Genomic DNA, 19,155 nt, shown 5'->3' on the forward strand with positions numbered 1-19,155 from the left:
TCACACAGCATCAGCTGTGCTATTCCGGGAGATTCCCGTTCAAAGCCATAGCGACTGTACCCATCTTGGGGGCCACTTCCTCTGCAGTCCAGAACAGGTGGGAAGTGGCTGGGTATCCGGTGACCTGACGAAGGCTTCCCTTCTCATTAACCTCACACAACCTTGAGGTTTTAAAATTGGTTGATATGGATGAGCTTCAGGCACTGATCTTATGAGAGGAAGAACTCTGGCCCCTTCTTTCCATTAGATTTGCATCCTGTCTGTGTGCCTCTCACTGTGGATGGGAAATGATTCTGAACTTGCTATAGGATTGGTGCAGGGCTGGGCAGCTGTCAGTACTCAGGTAGGCACAGATGCGAGGGTGCAGGCATGGCCCTGGACTGCTGGCCACGGAAGCAGACTCAGCCTCCCGAGGACGGCGCTATCATTCAACACCTACTTCTCCTGTCACCTGGGCTCCATAGGCTCTGGAGGAATGCTCACAAACCATGTGTAAAAGAGTGTTCACAGCCATCTCAACTGCCAGAGAGCCCAGCGACTGGGAAACTGCTCATTAAACCACAGGGTACCTATTCTTCCCAAAGACGCTGCAAAGCACTTTGGCCAAATGAGGCAGATTCCTAGATGCTGACCTGGAAGGTTTCCATGGCATGCTGGCTAGTGACAAGAAACAAGCTGTTTGAATGTGGTACACTGTAGCTAGGAACCGTATGCATCCATGTGGGAAAGGGCTGGAAGGCCACACACACATGGGCTTGGTAACTGTGCCACCTGTGTGCGTCTGTGGAGGACAGTGACATACTGTGAACATAGCATAATTTATTGAACCAGTTACTTGCTGATGAACAGTGGCAGTTTCCAGGTCCTGGTTTGTGTTCTGCAACTCCAAACTGGACAAATGATTATGCAAAGAGTTTATTCTCATCGTGCTTCTGCAGCCTGGAAGCCAGGGGCACAGGGATGGCATGGCAGAAGCATGGCTGAGCATTCACATGGCAGGGTTAGCAATGAGGCCAGACGGATCCTTTGTATCCGGCATCCACTCCTATGGCAGTAGGCTCCGTTCTGGGGAACCACCATTACCTCCTTTAAAGGGCCATCTTCTAACACTGGACAGATGAAAATCTCAACATGCATTAGGAAGGGACACTTAGACCATAGCAGCAGTCTGTCACACAGTAAGTGTCTTTGTGTGTATCTGTAGATGTGTCTGTAGGAGAAACTTCCACAAAGCAATCACATCTAGGACTGGAGTTAATCACTTCTTCCATCAGTAACACTAGAATATATGGGCTGGAGAGATGGCTTAGAGTTTAAGAGCACTGACTGCTCTTCCAGAGGTCCTGAGTTCGATTCCCAGTAACCACATAGCAGTTCACAACTGTCTGTAACTCCATTCTAGGGGACCTGGCTCCCTCACATGGACATACCTGAAGGCAAAACACCAATGCACATAAAATAAAAATAAATTATTTAAAAAAGAAATATTAAGTTGCTGGGCATGGTGACATGTCTTTAATCTCCACACTCAGGAGGCAGAGATGGGCAGATTTTTATGAGTCCAAGCCCAGCCTATTCTACATAGAGAGTCCCAGGCCAGCCAAGACTACATAGTGAGGCCCAGTCTCCAGCAAATCAAACAAAAAATTGTGTGTGTGTGTATGCGTGTGTCTCCATGGTACTTAGCACTCACAGTGTTCTGCAGCATTTGAGAAATCTTGCAAGTAAGAACGCATGCAATGCATGTGGTCTTTGCTTAATTAAAAAGAAAAAGAAAACAAAAGTGACTGGGTTTCTGAGACAGGCAGTTCAGGGTTTAGACCCAGAGGCTGCCCTTAGCCGAAGTGTGGCCCCAGGGAAATTATTTATTCCATGCAATGCTCAGCGCCACATCTTAAAGGATGCAGAGAGCTTGCGTGTGGGGTTAATGAGAGCACTGGGTGCATGAAGGCAGGAGCAGAAGCCATTTCTCTGCAGGGGTAAATGCTGGCTGCCGTCTCCCTCATGCCTGTGGAGGCTCCGAGTAGAGCTCTCCCTGTACCCAGCAGAATGGGTTCCAAACCCAGATTCCTCCCTTCCTTTGATCTAGGACAATTATTCTATCTTTCTAAGCCTGTCTCTGTATGCAGAAAACGGAGCTAGGCATAGGGAGGACTAAGATGCCACCGCATCTCTGTGTGCTCAGTGGCTCAAAGCTTCTGAACTTGGAATGCCTATTTGTCTCTGCTGCCTGTCCCAGTGCCATTGGTGCCAACCCCCTGTACTGTGACTGCCACCTCCGATGGCTCTCCAGCTGGGTGAAGACTGGCTACAAGGAACCTGGCATTGCCCGCTGTGCTGGACCACCTGACATGGAGGGCAAACTTCTGCTTACCACACCTGCCAAGAAGTTTGAATGCCAAGGTGAGCCCAGGAACATGAGAGAAGGGTGGTGGGTACCAGGGACTTCCAGATACTCCTGGGTACCGGGATTCCACTAGCAGGAGAGTCAACAGATAGAAATAAGGTTCTGCTTGTTAGCACGGCTGCCTTCTAGTCTTGATATCCAACAAACAAAACAGCCAGGCAGAAAAATCCCAGTCCATTAGGGCTTAGAGTCTTGCCCGTGATTATGTAAGAAAAAACCAAAATAGCATTTTCGAAGCTCCCAGGCTCCTGGCAATACAGGCCCTCAAACTTCCCTTAGATAGGCATTGTGCTGGACAACTAGCTGAAACCCTACTCTGTCCCTGACCGGCCCAGGTGACCAGCTGGTGCTTTCTTGACATTTGCAGAACACAAAATCAGGGCGTGACTGGTGGTCTGCGCTGAGGCTATTTACCTCCAGCATCTACAAATACTTGTTCAGGCAATGAATGACTGACTGGCTGGCTGATCAAGCCCCCGGGGCCCTGCAGAACTTTGCAGAGCAGAGACAGGTGGCTGAGTGGCTGCCTGGGCTCGGCTTTGTATGCAGGGAGGACCCTAGGGACCCAGGGGCATGGCCCTTGCCCTCTGCAAGCTCAGAGGCCACCATAGGAAATGAAACTGACAGCTGTAGGTTAATGAGGAGGCCCAGGCCACCCTGTGTGCAGGAAGCTGTCACAGCAGTAATAGTTCCAAGGGCCCAATCTGCAGAGGCTACTAGGAGCAAGCTGATCTCTGCTAATAAACACTTGGCATTAGCTGTCAGAGATGTGCTAAGTTGTATTTTTTCAATGTATCCTTTTTAACTAAAATATAACAACATCCAGGAAAGTACACCAACATGAAAAAGGAGCCTGATGATGTTCAGTAACTGAGTTCACTCAGCACTCAGGCACTAATACTGGGCCACGAAACAACATATCTGTGTCTGGAAGTCCCTCCAGCAGCTTTCTGTCCTGTGGAAAAGTTCTTCTTCTCCTCCTCCTCCTTCTCCTTCTCCTTCTTCTTCTTTAAATTCTGTTCTTTAAATTCTTCTTCTTTAAATTCTGTTCAAATGCATGCCTCTTCATCAGAAGTGATATGTCACCTCTTCAGAAGGAGCCTCCTGAGGGAAACTGAGTCAAGTGGCCAGATTTCCCTATGCTCCCTTGTGAAATCTTGGTGTCCCTCAGGGTTGGTACTCAGGAACATTTGCAGCCAAACTCCTCTCTTCCAGTGAGTGAGGGCTGAAGAAGGGTCAGCTTAGCCTGGAGGTAGCAGGGAAGGCTCTCCCTGCTTTAGACTTGGAGAGGAAGAACCTGGAGGCATGTGAACTTTCCCCAGGTGGCCTCCCTGCAGAGCCAAGCCAGGGCACACCTCTGTGCTGAGCAGGCTGAGGTGATCGCTTCTGAGGGTGTGAGGGGCAGAGTCAGGAGAAGTCGGCAATCAGAACTTTGCTGTTCTCTTACTCTTAGAGTGGCCCTAACCACTACGTATGCAGTTTCTACCTATTGAGCACTGCATATCCATTCATACAGTTCTCGCAGCTACGTGTGAATCGGGCTGCTAGGGCCCTGAAGTAACGCAGGTTATGCAGTTGGGAAGCTGGACTGAACTGGCGGATGCAGCGTTGACCCTCACACTCGTGGTGAAAGGCTGTCTCCTGGGAGGAGGGTGTCCCTCCACAGGGCTGGACCTCTCAGAGTGGAGCCCCATGCTCCCGCATGCCCTCTTGCTCTGCTAATGCTGTCCCTGTTCCCACAGGTCCCCCCAGTCTGGCAGTCCAGGCCAAGTGTGATCCCTGCTTGTCCAGCCCATGCCAGAATCAGGGCACCTGCCACAATGACCCTCTTGAGGTATACAGATGTACCTGTCCCAGTGGCTACAAGGTGAGGAGGGGCTGAAGCTGGAGGAAGGGTTCTCTCTGCTGTGAGAAAGGCCTTGCAAGACCGGCTATGATGTTTGCTGGTCTACCTCAGAACGGGCATGTGAGTGACCCTGTCACCAGTGACCTAACCTGTGGATGGTGGATACATGTTGATGAATGAGTGGATGGAAGAATGAACAGGCACTGCGTGGCAGACAAGCAGAGAGGCCGAGGGCTGTTTCTTAGTTCATACCAACCTCCTTGGCTCTCCCTGACTTTTCCTCCAGGGCAGAGACTGTGAGGTGTCCCTGGACAGCTGTTCCAGCAACCCATGTGGAAATGGGGGAATCTGCCTTACCCAGGAGGGCGAGGATGCGGGCTTCACGTGAGTGCTCATGGAGCCTGGGGCAGGGTTGGAGAGGCTGATGAGTTCAGCATCCAAGTCTCCCTTTGCTGGAGACGATGGTGGGTAGAGGGAACAGACCTGTGCTCCAAATTATAGAAGCCCCTTCTCACCCGAGAAGGGCACCCGCCGGATGGCAGACTCCAGACAACACAGGTCACAAGGGAGAGCCTGGGCTTGGGCTGGCCTCCAGTGTAGTTTATGCTGCTCTAGGAAGTGGCTAGGAGAGCTTTCCCACACACAGGAAACCTATAACCAAGAGTACATGTCATGGCAGAGCCAGGGAATGATTAGGGGCATCCCAGACTCAAATCTCCACAGATCCCCGAGTCCCCCCACTTTAAGCTGAAGAAGTCTCTAGAGGCTGTGATTAGCCCTGTGGTACAGCTGAAGTGACAAACGTGGAGACTCGTCACCCTTGGTCACTCCTTCTGGGGTCCTAACCTTTGCACAACTCTCACTGGCTGGACGCTGTAAGGAGGGAGCCCCTCTACCATGAATGGCATAGCCCATGCTCTGGATACAGCTGCCCTTACCACTTAGTGTATTCAAATCCTTCCAGAGCAGATGTCTTATCCTACTCACACCCTCACTAGCCTGCTTTCCCCAGGAAGCCCCAGCCCCCATCCCTGTCCTCCCAGAGCTTTTCTGAGGAATACAGTACTTAGTTGGTGCAGATAAATTGCCTACCGAACAAATTGGCTCTTCAGAAAATGATGTTGAATCTACGGGCGGAAATGGCCAAACCTGCCTCTGCAGACCCAAATTACCAGATGTAAAAAATAAAGTGCTAAGTGCCTCTCCTCCAGTGTTGCCGTGGAAACGCATCCTTACACTAGGCAGGCCCACCTCAGGGGCAGGCAGCAGCTCCAGCTCAGCTTGCTGCCTGGTCTGGTCCTCAGCTCCCGCACAGGGCTGGGGTGCCCCTTCTGGGGCTAGGGGCAGGTTGGCTAGCCCTACATACAGCAGCCAGGAGTGGAGATCTTCTTCCCACCTGCCTTATATGCTCTTAGATCTTGCTGGGAGGGATTTTCTGCACAAACGTCCTGTCACCCTACCTTAAAACCAAACTCTAGGAGATGCCTGTGGCACACCCACCTCCAGATCTCGTTACTCACCCTCCATATAAGATGTAAAACACCACCCCACACAAATTTTCTTAAACCAACAGCTACATTTTTTTCCCTATTGTAAATTTATTTATTCCATGCAACGGAAACAATGCCATGGATATTATAAATATTATTGCCATTTTAAAAATAAAACAACCAGGTTAAGTACACTATTCCCCATCCCCCAGTGGTATCCGTTTGGCATAGCAATTGGGTACCATTTTAATTTATTATTTACTCACTATTTTTTTTTTTTTTTGAGACAGTATTGTGGAATTCTCAGCTACCTTGCTTTGGTTTCCTCACAGCTTCTGAGGCCACACTTAACTTTCGGCATCGTTTTAAAATGCCACCAGCAAGCTCCTCCATAGCAATGAAAACCATGTCTCCCTGTCTGGCTGGAACTAGTATTTCCATTGTGTTCACCACCCTCCTGGCCTCTATTGTGGTATAATTGTATGCCATGAGCAACTGCCTCCCATGAGGGCTGGAGAGCTAACATTTAAAGCCCCTCCCCTTTTCTTGTCACCATAAGCTCCTGATTAGGAATTTCTTTTGGATGTGTTTGGTGGTACACATTGGTAATGCTATGGCTGGGCAGGAGGATTATGAATTTAAAGCCAGCTTGAGCTACATAATGAGATCCTATCTCAAAAAATTATTTTTAAGTTTCTTGGGGACATGGATAGATGGCTCATTGGATAAGAGCACTGACTGCTCTTCCAGAGGACCCAGGTTTGAGTCCCAGGTCCTGCATGGTAGCTCACAACCATCTATAACTCCAGCCTCAGTGGACCTGATGCCCTCTTCTGGGCTCCAAGAACACCACACATGTATGTGGTACACATACATACATGTAGACAGAATACTCTTACTCATAAAAATAAGTAAAATTACAAAAAAATAGTTTCTGTGTCTGCATTAATGGTGACTAATAACATACAAAACAATGCAACGGTTATAAAATTTGATATTATTACCTATAAGGCGATGTGTTCTGAGACTGAACTCCTTTATAGGAGAATGGCTATCTTCTGTGTGAATTGGTCCATGTTTCCATGCACAAGCTGCCCAGTTTTCTTTTTGCATGGATATTATAGACTTGCTGGGAAGGTCTGTTCACATAATCCACTGTCAGGGTAAGGAGGTTCGCCAGAGACCTGCTGCACAGCTATTGGAAATCCTTCCAGTTTATATGCCCAAATCTCCCCAGGGAGCAGCCAGTAACAGTCTTACGGTTGTGTTCAATGACAGCTCACAAGTCTCCTGTCAGTTATTTTTAGTGGTTTACTTACTGTTTTCCTTGACACCCGGAGGCACATCCCACCTCCTGCTTGGGCAGAGAGGGCACCTCACCTAAGGCCTAGGGATGCTGGAGGAGTTCTATGGACCCTTGAAGAGCTGGATGTGAATTCCTCAGTCCACACTCTCTGACCCTTGGGAAATCTCACATGCCCGAGGCTAAGAAGGACCCTGGTTTTTAAGCATCAACTTCTATAACCTTATACAACCCAGCTACTGCTCAGCCCAGCTCCATTATTACTGTTTCTGAAGTCTGTGTCCTTAAAGACTTGAGCAGTGTAGATGGGCAGGTCCTCCTTCTCACTTCGGTCCCTCTGTGTCTTCTCTGTCCCTCTCTGTCACCAGTCCCTCAGTGTCCACTGCCTCCCCTCCTCTGTTGGGATTCTTGCTGAGGCTAGCCCCTCACCTCTACCAGGAAGCCTGCCCTGCTGAGGAAGGGTTAGATGCTCTCTGCCTACACCTGGCTTCAGAGCCTCTACTATCCTGACTGTAAATTCTCCCTGAGTTACTGTCTCCTATTTGTCTCCACCACCAGACTGCAATCCAGAGAATTCCTTGAGGGCAGGGCTGGTCTTGTTACCTTCTAATCTGTTCACCTTCTGGCCTAGTAGTTTCTACTCTGGTCTAGAGTAGAAACGCCAAACGTATGACCAGTGGCCACAGGCTTTCCCTGTTCCTCCTCATCCTTCCCTCTACCACAGGTGCTCCTGTCCCTCTGGCTTCGAAGGGCCAACCTGTGGAGTGAACACAGATGACTGTGTGAAGCATGCCTGTGTCAATGGGGGTGTCTGTGTGGATGGTGTGAGCAATTACACCTGCCGGTGCCCCCTGCAGTACACAGGTAAGCATTGTGGAGGCCAAGGCATCACCCATGCTTTGGGGATGCCAGTGTCTGCATAGGCTCCATAGAGCTTAGCATCTGCTGCCTCTTGATCCTTCTTCTCCCAGGAAAGACCTGTGAGCAGCTGGTGGACTTCTGCTCCTCAGATCTGAACCCATGTCAGCATGAGGGCCAGTGTGTGGGCACCCCGGATGGGCCAAGGTCAGTGACACCCACTGCCAGGAAACGCAGCCTGGGCTTGGCTTCCTCCCTTTCTTCCTATTCCTCATTTGTTGGTGGGTGTGGTCTTGGCATCCTGGGTTCCTGAGAATCATCACAGGGATGGCTATGGGCACAGCTCTGGCCACACAGCCCCCAGTAGATGCTGGCTGGATTGACCCCTTGTTCTCACTGGGGACTGGGAGCAGCAGTAGAGGGCTCTTGAGGTAAGCGAGAGGATACTTCTTTGGAGGGACTTGGCTCCGAGCCGGACAGCCACCTACAGCCATCCATGCCAGGTCCATGACCTCTCACCCCAGTCGCAAAATCCACAAAGCTCACAAAATTAGAGTACTTTCAGAACAAAACCTTACCTGAAAGAAAGGATTACGGAAGGCTGGCACACCTGCCACTCCTCTGTGAAGGGTGGATAGGGGTAGGTTCTGCTGAAGTGCAGACTTACCTGTTTACTGGGCTGTCTCAAATTCCCTCGGCAACTTCCCGATATGCTCAGTTGTGTGAAGACTGTGGTCCGATCGCGGCCACAAAGCTCTGAATTCTACAACCTGCCCAGCCCCAGAGCAAGCAGTCATTGTGTTAAGTGGATCATGTAGAAGGGCTTGTCACATGGAGACTGCTGGATGGAGGTCATATGGGATTTTGATAATGTCACTCCCTTAAACACAGTTGCATTCCTAGGACGCCCTTCCTCCCATCCATGAAGTCCGCATAGAGTTGTCAGGCTAGGACTTCCTGTGGTCTATAACAGAGTGACCCAAGCCCAGGGACTGGGGCTAAGGCCAGGGGTAGAGGCCCCGAAGGAGCCTGCTGTGCAGCCCAAAGTGCTGTTGGGGACCCACTAACCGTGAGCTCTAGGCTGCTGTGAAAGCAGGCCTAGTGAATGCGAGAGAGGCGTAGCACTCCTTCGTAAGTCACCGGGATGGGAGGGGGCGACGAAGCCATCAGGTGGCAGTGGCACACTGGTGGGAGACACCCTTCTCTCAGGTGAGGTAGCTCACAGGGCAAGGCGAAGCAGGATTGCCCGGGGGGGGGGCGGTGTCACCCCTCACCCTCAGTAGACGGGCTCCGTGTCCAGCCCTGGGCCCAGCCACCGCCCACCAGGCTGTGTGATGCATGAACTCTCAACTTCCTACCCTGGTGGTAAGATGGAAGGGAGGGGTACCTAGCCATGCCTGCCATCGTGCTGGACCCAGCAAGCGTTTGGTATGAGGATCGTGAATAAGAGAGTGAACACGTGTGTGGTGGCTTGACTATCATAGCATTCTTGCAGGTTGTAACTCAAGACCCATTTGTGGGCGGTGATCAACTGGGTAGGTCAAAATTAACACCCTTTAATAAATCTTTAATAGAGAGAAAACAGAAAGTGTCAGGAAACAGTGTGCTATTTTATGTGGCTGGGACACACACCCAACTGGTTCTGTACATACGCTTAAGTAGATTGGGCCGGAAGACATTCCTTCCAGCCTGAGAAACACTGGATTTGAAATGAGAAACAATCATTAAGTAAGAATGCACGGTCTGCTTACATGGGATTTGGAGTCGGCAGGGGTTCAGACAGGAGTTGCTTGGTGTAAACTAGAGTGTTTCCTGGAAGCTTCCTGGGAAAGGGGAGGAACTGGCCTGGCTGGACTACTCAGGGAGAGAGCAGAGGTGTTCTAGAGTTAACAGGGGCGAAGGCAGGGATGTGCCTGACGGGTGGGCTTGGTGTGTAGACAGCAGTAGGTGTTCTGGGGGCTGGGAGGGGTAGAGAAATGTGTGCTTCATGCTTAGATTGAGGGTTAGCCTGATGGGGTTTGGGGACACACTTGAGGCTCCCCTAGAGCCCGGAAATTGGGAGCAGGTCAGGGTCAATGTTTTCATGGAGGGTGGGCACAGGTCTTGCCGAAGGGTGGGAATCTGGGCCCAGCAGAGTTGTAGAGGCTAAGCATAGAGGAATGGCCAAAATCTGGGGAATGTGGGGCTGTGTGGTGGGGTGGGTCCTAGGAGACCATGGAGCAGGGCAGGTCAAGAACGGGCCCAAGGCTGACCTTGGATGTGTAGCTGGCTGGAAGTAACAGTGGACATCTAAGACAAGACTGTGACCTCCTCTTGCTGCCAGGCATTCACTCTCTCAGCCCTGGTTCCCTCACATTTATAGAGCTCTGTTCTTAGTTGAAGAGACCCCGTAGAGATCCTTTGTCACATAGGCTACACAGCCCTGGCCACTGAGCTCTAGGCTGAATGGTGGCTGATCCTCTCCTTGTCCACCACAGGTGTGAGTGTGTGCCAGGTTACACGGGTGACAACTGCAGCGAAAATCAGGACAACTGCAGGGATCACCGCTGTCAGAACGGGGCCCAGTGTGTGGATGGAGTCAACAGCTACGCCTGCCTCTGTGCCGAGGGCTACAGGTGAGCCTCTCTGGCCACACTGTGAGCAATTCCCCTGCTTGGGGGGGGGGGCTGGCAAGGGCCCTTCTAGGACTTAGGTGAGTGACAGCCCCATTGTGGGAGCTGGAGTTTTAGGTGTGGCTCCACCAGTCTCAACTGTGCAAACTTGGGAGAGTCAAACAACCACTTGGAACTTAGGCACAGGGTTCTAAACCTGTTTGTTTAAGGGCTAAACATGGGAACAGTGAAGGGGTTTAAAATCACGCTCTGGATGTGGGTATCCAGTTGTCCCAGCACGATATGTTCTCCTTCTCCTCCTCCCCCTCCTCCTTCTCCACCTCCTCCTCTTCCTTCTCCTCCTCCTCCTCTTTTTCCTTCTCCTCCCCCTCCTCCTCCCTCCTCCTCCACCTCCTCCTTCTCCTCCTCCACTTCCTCTTCCTCCTTCTTTTCCTCTTCATCTCATTTGATTGTCTTGGCTTTCTTCTGAAAACTCTGTGGTCTATACATTTCGGGTTGCTTCTGTATACTGTCTTTATGACAGAAGCATGCTACCTTTAGTTTCATGATGAGTTTTTAAATTGGAAAGTCCAAGTCCTGTTTTGTTTTCAAAGTTGTTTTGGCTATTCTGGGTTCGTTGAATTTCCAGGTTAGCTAGTCAAATCACCTCAAAAGAAATAATTTGGGATTTCGGTGGAAGCATTATCGACTCTGTAGAGCAGTGTAAGCAGCAGTGGTATTTTAACAAAACAATATCGGATTTTCCCATTCTTGAGCATGAGCTGCCTTTCTGCATATGTAAATGTACTTTAACTTCTTTCAACAATCGTTTTGTCATTTTTAAAGTAGGCACTTCACACTTACTTTTAAACATTTTTAATTATTATTTTATGTGTACGGGGGGCTTTGCCTGCAGGTGTGTCTATGTAGCAAGTGTCTGGTGCTTTCAGAAGCCAAAACAGGGTGTCAGATCCCCTGGGACTGAAGTTACAGATGGTTGTGAGCCACCATGTGGTTGCTGGGAATTGAACCTGAGTCTTGTAGAAAAGCAGCCAGTGTTGTTAACCACTGAGCTGTCTCTCTAGCTCCTCATACTTAATTTTGAAATTATTTCCTAATTTTAGTTCATTTTAAAAAGATTTATTTTATTCATGTGTACACGTGTTTGCCTGCATGTATTGGTGTGCACAAGTGCATGAGATGGCTAAAGAAGTCAGAAGTGGGCATCAGATCTGATGAAACTTAAGCATTAGTGGTTGAGAGCCACCATGTGGTTGCTGGGAATTGAACTCAGGACCTCTGCAAGAGCAACAGGCTCTCTTGGCCATTGAGCCATCTCTCCAACCCCCTGGAAGTGATTTCTTAATGTCATTTGCTGTGGTGTGCATTGATTTTGTAAATCAGACTGATTTCTTTAATTAGTTCTAAGAGCGCTTAATAGATTTCTTGGGATTTTTTTCTACAGGATATCATCTACAAATAGATGATTTTTCTTCTTCTTTTCTGTCCTAACTGCTCTAGACAGACCTTGCAGTGTGTTGCTATGGGAGGCTCATGAGAGCAGACACTCTTGGCTTCTTTCTATTTCTACAGGGCAACATTCAACCTCTGCCCATCAACTGTGACATGGGCTGTGTGTGTTCCTACCTGTTTTTCACTAAGCTGATAGACTTCCCTTCTACTTCTAATTGGTTGAAGTTTAATTTTTAAAAATATGTTAGTATGATGTTCTTCATTGATTGATTTCAGATGGTAAACTAACCTTGCTCCTAGGGTAAAACAACTTAAATGGTCATGGCATATAACAATGGCTCTGCTCCATTTGATCTGATGATATTTTGCTGAGGGCTTTTGCCTATGTCCCTTAGAGATATTGGCCTCTAATTGTGTGTGTGTGTGTGTGTGTGTGTGTGTGTGTGTGCGCGCGCGCGTGCATGCGTGCGTGCGTGCGTGCGTGCGTGTGTGTCCTTGTCTAGGTTAAGTACCAGGGTCTCAGAATCAGGACATGTCCCTTTATTATCTGCTTCTCAGAACTTGTGGGAAAACGAGTATTAATTGTTTTTTTTTTTTTTTTTAAATGTTTGAAAGGATTCATCAATGAAACCCTTTGGGCCTGGAGAATTTTCTGGTCATTATTTCAATTTCCTCACTCATTAGCATGGATTGCTTATATTCTTGAGTCCATTTGGAGAGATTTTATTTTTCTAAAAACTGGCGATTTCATCTATGCTATTCAAGTAGCTGGCACACAATTATACATCTATGGCCGTCTAAGTCTCCCCTGCCTCATGCTGGGGTTATTAGAACCTCGGGCCTTGTGCACACTAAACAGATGCTCTTCCTTCTGCCACACCCCCAATTAGTTGTTTTGATTCTGTAAGTCTGGTAGTAATGTACCCTCTTTTATTTCTGGTTTCTGTAACTCAGTGCCCTCTTCACCACCACCCTCCATCACCACCACTTGCATTTTAAGTCAGAGCTTTCTCTTCTGTGTTGTGAAACCTGCCCTGCAGAGTTATTGGCATGGGGAAGGAGGGAGTAAATCTTCAGCATCAAAGTGCATGCCAGTCACCTGAGATCTTGTCAGAAAGTGGCTCACGTGGGGTTTCCCGGAGGTGCCAGGTGATGCTGCAGCTGCTGCTCTAGGGTGTCCTCCTCCTGGGACTCAACATTCTCAAAGGACATCGTCTGTCCTTTAAAGGTCCATTTTCCTCCTGGGGTGGTTAGAGAATCTCTGACCAGCACAGTGGGAGAGATCCCCCCTCATTAGGCCAGCCCTCTCTGACCTGTGTCTTTTCCTCTCAGCGGACAGCTCTGTGAGATTCCATCTGCCCCCAGGAGTCCCTGTGAGGGGACTGAGTGCCAGAATGGGGCCAACTGTGTAGACCAGGGCAGCCGGCCTGTGTGCCAGTGCCTGCCAGGCTTCGGTGGCCCCGAATGTGAGAAATTGCTCAGCGTCAACTTTGTGGACCGAGACACTTACCTACAGTTCACTGACCTACAGAACTGGCCTCGGGCCAACATCACTCTGCAGGTGTGTGCCCTGGGACCTGGTCACTCACGGGGAGTCAGGGAGCAGGGCACCTGTGCTCGTCAGAATGTGAGGGTACACCCCTGTCCACAGGAGTCTGTGTGAATTGCTGTGGTCCTCATGTTGGGATGAGTCAGTCTGAGTGCCATGTAAAGGTTCTGAGTCATCTCGGGGACAGCTGTGCAGTGACGGTATCCAGAAAACTGAACTTGCCGGAGGCCTTGCCCACAGGGTTTTATCACACCTTCTGCTTAGCTCTGTCCTCCGGCGCATCAAACGGGCTTGCTCCATGAATTCTGGGCTTGTCTTTACCCAACAGTCTTGGGAGCCCCCTAAATGCCCTTTTTGTGCCTTTAATATCATCTCAGAACATCATCATATTGAGGGGGAAAATCAGGTCCACGCCAACAAATGATGAAAGACCTGACTGTTTTGCTGAATATGGCCCAGAGGAAGAGAGGGGAGCAGATCTGACTGCATTTTGCCCAGGAGAATGGAAACTCTTGACACCCTTCTTCCTCAAATTCCATTCTTGGCCAGCAAGATAGTAGGCAGCTTACCCACTCAAGGCAAAACTCGTCCTGGCCCCAGCCCACCCCCGGCCCTGGCCCCGGTCCCCACCTGAGTTCAGGCCATTGTAAGATTTTCAGGAGATCTCACTGTCACACATTAAGAGACTGTTCTTTACCTGCACTCTAATTCAACAATCGGTGGTCTTAGGAGAAGCTCTCTGAGTGGCCAGGCTTTTGTTGCATACTGATTCCTTGACCAATCACTGGGTCCAAGGAACTGAGCTACTGTGGTTTACGTAGCCTTGGTCCATATGCCCACTCTATAGACCAGGGCATCAGGATATTTACCAGAAGGATGCGGGGAGAAGGAGCTAGACAGAAGGAAGCAATCATGCTTCCTACAGCCATGGCTCCTCCCTCCCAAATACTTGCATCTCTAACCACGGACCCTGTTTCCTAGCATATACTTCCAGCATTAAATGGCTCCAGCAGGGAGAACCTTCCATGCTCCCCAAGGTTCACAGGGGCTCCCCCACCACACGGTGGTGACCGGGTACCATCTACTTCCCACTGGGCAACTGCTCTTTTACCTGTTCTTGGGCAAACGCTTTCCGTGTCCCAGCCAGCCTTTTGATGTCTGGTGCTGCCTGGTCTGCAGTGAACCTGGGACTTCTGGCTTAGGTCAGCTACTCTGAAGGAGGGGTCTCTGGTCAGGTAGAAGAGGAGAGGGGAGAGAATGTTTTTGATGTGACATCAGTCTTCCAACCTTGAGTCCCCTGTGTTCATGTGCCTGCCTGTGCTGCTTCTGGGAGGGGTGGCATGGGAGAGAAAGTGCCTTCGCCTCTCAGGTATCTACAGCAGAGGACAACGGGATCCTCCTGTACAATGGGGATAATGACCACATCGCAGTTGAGCTGTACCAGGGCCATGTCCGTGTTAGCTATGACCCAGGCAGCCACCCCAGCTCTGCTATCTACAGGTAGGAATTGCTCAGGCTGTCAGCCTTCCTTGGGTGGGCATGCCAGGGTGTGGGGCTCCTGGGCCAAGAACAGGAGGCTGTTGGAACTACAGAAACTCAGCTGGCCAAGACGAAAGGCCACTTGGCCTCCCAAGTCCAGCCCACTTGGAGCTGAAGCTCCTGGGCACCCACTCTCCCCCATCCCACCTCACCTCAGAGGCAGCCCCTAAGTGAGAAGAAGCTTATGTCCAAATGTCCCAGCCTCCCCTGGGCCTCAGGAAGGGGAAACAGGAGGCATCAAGCCAAAGTCTGCTTAGTCCCCTTGAGAGGTTTGTCTCCTTGGGTAGCAGTGTCTGGGTTGGTGGCCTTTCTGGGATGTGCCTAAGGAGGGCCTTCCTGAGGCCCACTCCCTGGGTGGGGTACCCCTTCCATCTCCTTCCAGTGCCGAGACAATCAACGACGGGCAGTTCCACACTGTTGAGCTGGTCACCTTTGACCAAATGGTGAACCTCTCCATCGATGGCGGCAGCCCCATGACTATGGACAACTTTGGCAAGCACTACACGCTCAACAGCGAGGCCCCCCTCTATGTGGGAGGTGAGGACTTTCCTGTTCAAGCCTCTCACCTAGCCGTGGTGATGGCCTCTTCAGGCGGGGACCTCCTGTGCTTTCTGGTCTGAGACTGGCAGGGAGAGCTTGTGTTATGGCTGGGGATGCCAAAGGATGAGGTGGTCCTGGTGAATGTTTAATCTGGTGGATTTTGCTGCCCTGGATGGCATCTAGCTGCATTCTGGCCAACCCAGACTAACCAAGAAGGATGAGTAACAGGCCTGGGGAGGGATGGCTCTTTCCTAGTTATCTTTCACACTACAGGCACCCTTGTAGGCTCTGGACCAGAAGGAATTTCCCATGTCTAGGGTCCAATTCTAGTCTTGGACTCTCTGAGGCCAGAAAGACTGCAAGAGACTCAGCACAGAGTCCTACACCAGCTGGAGACTCCCTGGTGGACCTGCAGGTGCTGCAGGCCAGGAAGCCCCTGTCTACCACCTGCAAACTCTCATTTTGCCTCAGCCTGGGGAGTGCCAGGCCCCCTATGTGATCCCAGCTCGGTTCCTACCAGTTGAGGCTTTCAGATGAGTGAGCACCTGAACATGTTAGACAGGGCCAGGCAGCCTCTGCCTTGGGGCTTGGGGCTGCTGCGAAGCCACTAGCACAAAAGCAGGTGTCAAAGTGCCCTGCACGTGAGTTCTTTGCTTGGACTGGAGTGAAAGCAGATGTCCCAGAGGGAAGGAAGGAGTCCCAGGGGGAGATACCTAGACTTAGGGAACAGGCATCCCAGAGTCTAGCTGGTCAACTGGCTCTGCTGGCCTAACTCTCAGCTCTGGTCCCAGAGGAAGTTCACTTTCCACATCTCCCTGGAAAGGAGTCTGATCCTCCAGGGTGGAAAGAGGCACAGATAGCACAGAGCCCAAGGGCAAGAGGAGACACTACAGAGCTGTCCAACAGGCATGGCTCAATCCCAAGGCAGGTTACTGTTTCTTCCTGTCACTCCAGGGATGCCCGTGGATGTAAACTCAGCTGCCTTCCGCCTCTGGCAGATCCTCAATGGCACCAGCTTCCACGGTTGCATCCGGAATCTGTATATCAACAATGAACTGCAGGACTTCACCAAGACACAGATGAAGCCAGGCGTTGTGCCTGGCTGCGAGCCCTGCCGAAAGCTCTACTGCCTGCATGGCATCTGCCAGCCCAACGCCACCCCGGGGCCTGTGTGCCACTGTGAGGCTGGCTGGGGGGGCCTGCACTGTGACCAGCCAGTGGATGGCCCCTGCCACGGCCACAAGTAAGCCCGGGGTGGACCAAGAGAACCATTACCCTTGCACGTCCTTTTCCTACAAGCCATTCGCTTATGGCAAGCACCGTCTCACCAGCTGTATTTTTAAATCTTTAAATTGGCCTGCGGCCTGACACAAGATATCATCATCATCATCATCATCATTTCCCTTTAAGCCCTTATTAACTGGAAAAGGACAAGCATAGAATTACATCTTGGCCCCTGACTCTTTAAATCTTGGGAACAGAACCAAGTGCAGGGCTAGGAGGGGTGGGGCAGCCTGTGGCTGGTCCATGGGCTAGCCTGCTCTCACGGGTCTCTTCTTGTCTCCTCCAGGTGTGTCCATGGGAAATGCGTGCCCCTTGATGCGCTAGCCTACAGCTGCCAGTGCCAGGATGGGTACTCAGGGGCTCTATGCAACCAGGTCGGGGCTGTGGCAGAGCCCTGTGGGGGCTTGCAGTGCCTGCACGGCCACTGCCAGGCCTCAGCCACCAAAGGGGCACACTGCGTGTGCAACCCAGGCTTTTCAGGCGAGCGGTGTGAGCAAGGTCAGGGGGCCCCCTCCTGACTGCACTCTGCAGAGACCCTCCCCGCCATTCTGCTGTAGGAGCTTCATGTTGTTATCCTCAAACCCCAGCTAGCCCTCTCATCCATCTCCCCCCCTTCCCTCCCCTCTGGCACATAGGAGACTACTGGGGTTTTGTGTCCCTGCCCTCTAGGCACAGATCTCCACCTTTTCACCTCCTGGACACAACCTGCCCTGCAGTTCCCTTTTCCAGAGCCCTGTCCTTCTTGGCTAAGGTCTCTCCATGAAGAGACCATCCAGGCACATACGGTAACAGCTCCTAGCCAGCCTTAAGCATCTTGCTCTATCAGCTTTGGACATAGGTACGGCAGGATGCCTGAAGGTTGGGGGATTTCTTCCCCGGCTTTGCCTGGGCCCATTCACCAAGATACTTTGGCTAGACTCCAGACTGAAGAGGCTGGGAAGAGGGAAACTGGAGAAATTCAGCCTTGAGCACCATAGGGTCAGTGGGTCATCCTCTCCATCGAGGACTGCTAACGCTACCGCCCCCAGGTCTCAGCTTTTCTTGCACATCTGCAGAGTGGGAACCACCTCAACTGGCAGTCACTGTGGCCTGCAGAGCCTGGGCAGCTAGCTGCTTCCTCCTTCCCCAGTCACACTGTGGGCCCAAGAGGAAGCCGAGCATAAGTGCATGCAGAGACGGGGGAGGATGCTCGGGACAGGGGGATGAGAGAGCCCTTCCAATGGAGCCCTCCTAGGATGCTGCCCTGTCCCGCCCCTGTTTTCTACCGTGTGCTCTGAGGCTCTCTCTTGGTATCTGTCCCATCCAGAGTCCGAGTGCCGGGGGGACCCTGTCCGGGACTTTCACCGGGTCCAGAGGGGCTATGCCATCTGCCAGACCACGCGCCCACTGTCGTGGGTGGAGTGCCGGGGCACGTGCCCGGGCCAGGGCTGCTGCCAGGGCCTCCGGCTGAAGCGGAGGAAGCTCAGCTTCGAATGCAGCGACGGGACTTCATTCGCTGAGGAGGTGGAGAAGCCCACCAAGTGCGGCTGTGCCCAGTGTGTATAAAGTGCAGGTGGCGTACAGGCAGCTGGGCTGAGGTGAGGGCATCGCCAGGATGACGCCTGGGTCCTGGTGAGCCCGGGACACTGAAGCTGCCTTTCGAGCAGACTGCACTGCCGGGACACGGGAGTAAGCAAGGCCTGAACTGCCGCGCCCTCTGCCAAAGTGCCTTGCACAGATAGGCGCTTAATAAATATTTGTTGAATGAATGTGTGTGTAAGGTCAGGCCACAAACGGAGGCAGAATGCTGGCACTCCTCTACCTGATACCTGGGACTGAAAAAGGGGGCTTAACCCTGTCTCCACTTGCTTCTCCCTTGGCCTGTGACCCTGGCTGGACTGAAACAGCGTTAATGTAGCTTCGGGCCCTCTGAGGACAGCCACCTCCCGGGTACTGACCTGGCAGCATCTACTGGCAGCAGGCGGCTTTCCAGAAGTGGACCTCCTGCCATGGGAGAAGGAACTGACCCCGCTTCCCATGTCATGTGGCTCATTGCCTCCCCGTCTTGGGAAAGAGGTTGGGGTGGGGTGGGGTTGGTGTAGGGCCAGGCCTCTGACACAGAATGACCACGATAGGTCATTTTACATGAGGGGTTCTTAGCTTGGGGTGACAGACCTCCACCAGAAAGCAAGGGTGTGCTCTAGCTGAACAGATATCACTGATTACAAAAGGGGCATTGGGCCTTAGCCAAAGGCAGGGGATAGGGTGTGAGGGGCAGATGGGTGAGACCAGGGAT

The 19,155-nt window shown here is 51.4% G+C and overlaps 1 protein-coding gene across 1 annotated transcript in view; it reads left to right on the top strand.

Annotated features, from left to right (window-relative positions):
- The window catches only part of Slit1 (slit guidance ligand 1), a 140,958-nt gene extending 122,183 nt beyond the window's left edge, over nt 1–18,775 (top strand). The window contains exons 26-37 of the mRNA XM_051199724.1: nt 2,240–2,403; nt 4,150–4,274; nt 4,540–4,637; nt 7,771–7,910; nt 8,018–8,111; nt 10,382–10,519; nt 13,301–13,529; nt 14,887–15,017; nt 15,439–15,593; nt 16,551–16,839; nt 17,167–17,378; nt 18,187–18,775. Of these exons, the coding sequence (XP_051055681.1) occupies nt 2,240–2,403; nt 4,150–4,274; nt 4,540–4,637; nt 7,771–7,910; nt 8,018–8,111; nt 10,382–10,519; nt 13,301–13,529; nt 14,887–15,017; nt 15,439–15,593; nt 16,551–16,839; nt 17,167–17,378; nt 18,187–18,425 (2,014 nt within the window). The 3' untranslated portion in view covers nt 18,426–18,775. The remainder of the gene's footprint in view (nt 1–2,239; nt 2,404–4,149; nt 4,275–4,539; nt 4,638–7,770; nt 7,911–8,017; nt 8,112–10,381; nt 10,520–13,300; nt 13,530–14,886; nt 15,018–15,438; nt 15,594–16,550; nt 16,840–17,166; nt 17,379–18,186) is intronic.
- The last annotated feature ends 380 nt before the right edge of the window (nt 18,776–19,155 follow it).

Source organism: Phodopus roborovskii, unplaced genomic scaffold (genome assembly GCF_943737965.1).
Source record: "Phodopus roborovskii unplaced genomic scaffold, PHOROB, whole genome shotgun sequence".
Lineage (NCBI taxonomy): Eukaryota > Metazoa > Chordata > Mammalia > Rodentia > Cricetidae > Phodopus > Phodopus roborovskii.